General features: G+C 42.6%; 1 protein-coding gene across 1 annotated transcript in view; it reads right to left on the bottom strand.

Moving 5' to 3' along the window:
• NPPA (natriuretic peptide A) overlaps nucleotides 1-1576 on the bottom strand; it is a 3128-nt gene continuing 1552 nt past the window's right edge. Inside the window, exons 2-3 of the mRNA XM_009889541.1 lie at nucleotides 826-1111; nucleotides 1-560 (exon numbers count right to left, since the gene is read on the bottom strand). Of these exons, the coding sequence (XP_009887843.1) occupies nucleotides 544-560; nucleotides 826-1111 (303 nt within the window). The 3' untranslated portion in view covers nucleotides 1-543. The remainder of the gene's footprint in view (nucleotides 561-825; nucleotides 1112-1576) is intronic.

Genomic DNA, 1576 nt, shown 5'->3' with positions numbered 1-1576 from the left:
GGATTTGTGGCAGTGGAGTGCCAGTTCCCTTGACTGAATAATCTATACCAGCAAAAGGACTCTCCTGTTACTGAAACCCTGTCTATAGAAGGACTCGTGTTGGTCTTTTAATGTTGAGCATGCTTTTTTTCCTGCTAATCTGTTATAATTTCTTGGTGCAGAGGGAAAAACTCTAGTGGAAAAACTCATTTTCGTTTTTACCAAGTTCGTACTTTTACGGTCTCGTGTAAGATCGATCCAGCCTTGTGGGTACCAGAGTACCAATAAAACATAGGCTTTTGACTTTAGGAAAAGACAAGAAATTTTAATGCAACAGACAGGAGAGAGGTCCAGCATAGATGTCTAACGTGTTAGTTTTATTTAAAGATGGTCTCTTAGTGCTAGAGTAAGAAATATTATTTAAAAAACATCGAATAAATAAATAAATAAATAAATAAAAATAGGAATAACTTCTGTTGAAGAGTTTAGAAAGCATCCGGCTTTCTTCTTGGGAGGAACGGGTACTGTAAAGCATTCTTCAGAGTAGAGTATGGGGAAGCTGTCCTAATTCTTCCTGGAGCCTGCAAGCCAAACATGAAATAAATATTACTAGAATGTGTTTCTCTCTCACTATATGCCACCATTATCAGCAGTGCTTTTACCTACCACATCAATAGACATGGGATTTCTTTTGAAAAACCAATACTAGTTTAAATATTAGACTAAAATGAATTCTTTTTTCAAACTGTGTCTTATTAAAGACTTAAATGAGAACCTGCTCCTCCCTTGCCACATGCCACAGCTGCAGGCTGTTCTGTTCAGCGAAATGGCTTAGGCGGGACTCACCATTGCAACCCATTCCACTCAGGGAGCCGATTCTATCAATTCTCCTCCCGAAGCAGCCAGAATCTCTCATCATCCTGGGCATCTGCAGCCCCCTCAGTCTCTTGAGGAAGGGGTCCCTGTAGGACAGCGGGGTGCTGGGTCCTAGCCTGGGTTCAGCCTTCTGGTCATCACTGTCATCTACGAGTTCTGGTGGGATCTCCTCCTGGGTTTTGGGCTCTTGCAGGTCAGGATTGGACTCCAGGGCTTCAATCATTGCAAACTTATCCTCCAGTCTCTCCAGCAGAGCCTACAAGAGAAGGATTAATTTCATGAAACTCATACTTCTGTGGTCATTTGCTGGCTCTTCAGTCATCCAATTCTGCATTCATCAATGGTCCCATAGGCACCCCTAGGGAGACTGTCAGGTTGGATCCCGGGGTTGCTGGTGGTACTTGGGCTCTTGCCCTCTGCAGTAAATCCCTGTTCACATTAATTCCATCTATGGGTAGCTCTAGCTGAGAGCTGATTGAAGCTGCTTGCCAGAGAAGTGTATCTTACTGGCAAGGTTAGAAGAGCTCTCGGCAGAGGAAAACAGCAAGGTCTGAGTTGCATGGGGAGATACTACTGAACCCACCAATGGTACACTGTCTCAAAGTACCTCTGAATCCATAGTCACTCCCATGTTCTCCGAAGTTGCCTGCAATGCTGCTTGCCAGCAGTTGGCTTTTTTTTTTTTTTTTTTTTTTTTTTTTTTTTTTTTATTTTTTTTTTT

This window comes from Charadrius vociferus, unplaced genomic scaffold (genome assembly GCF_000708025.1).
Source record: "Charadrius vociferus isolate BGI_N301 unplaced genomic scaffold, ASM70802v2 scaffold477, whole genome shotgun sequence".
NCBI classification, from domain to species: Eukaryota; Metazoa; Chordata; class Aves; order Charadriiformes; family Charadriidae; genus Charadrius; species Charadrius vociferus.
Note: the sequence above shows the minus strand (reverse complement) of the source record. Positions and strands in the feature narration are given on the sequence as shown.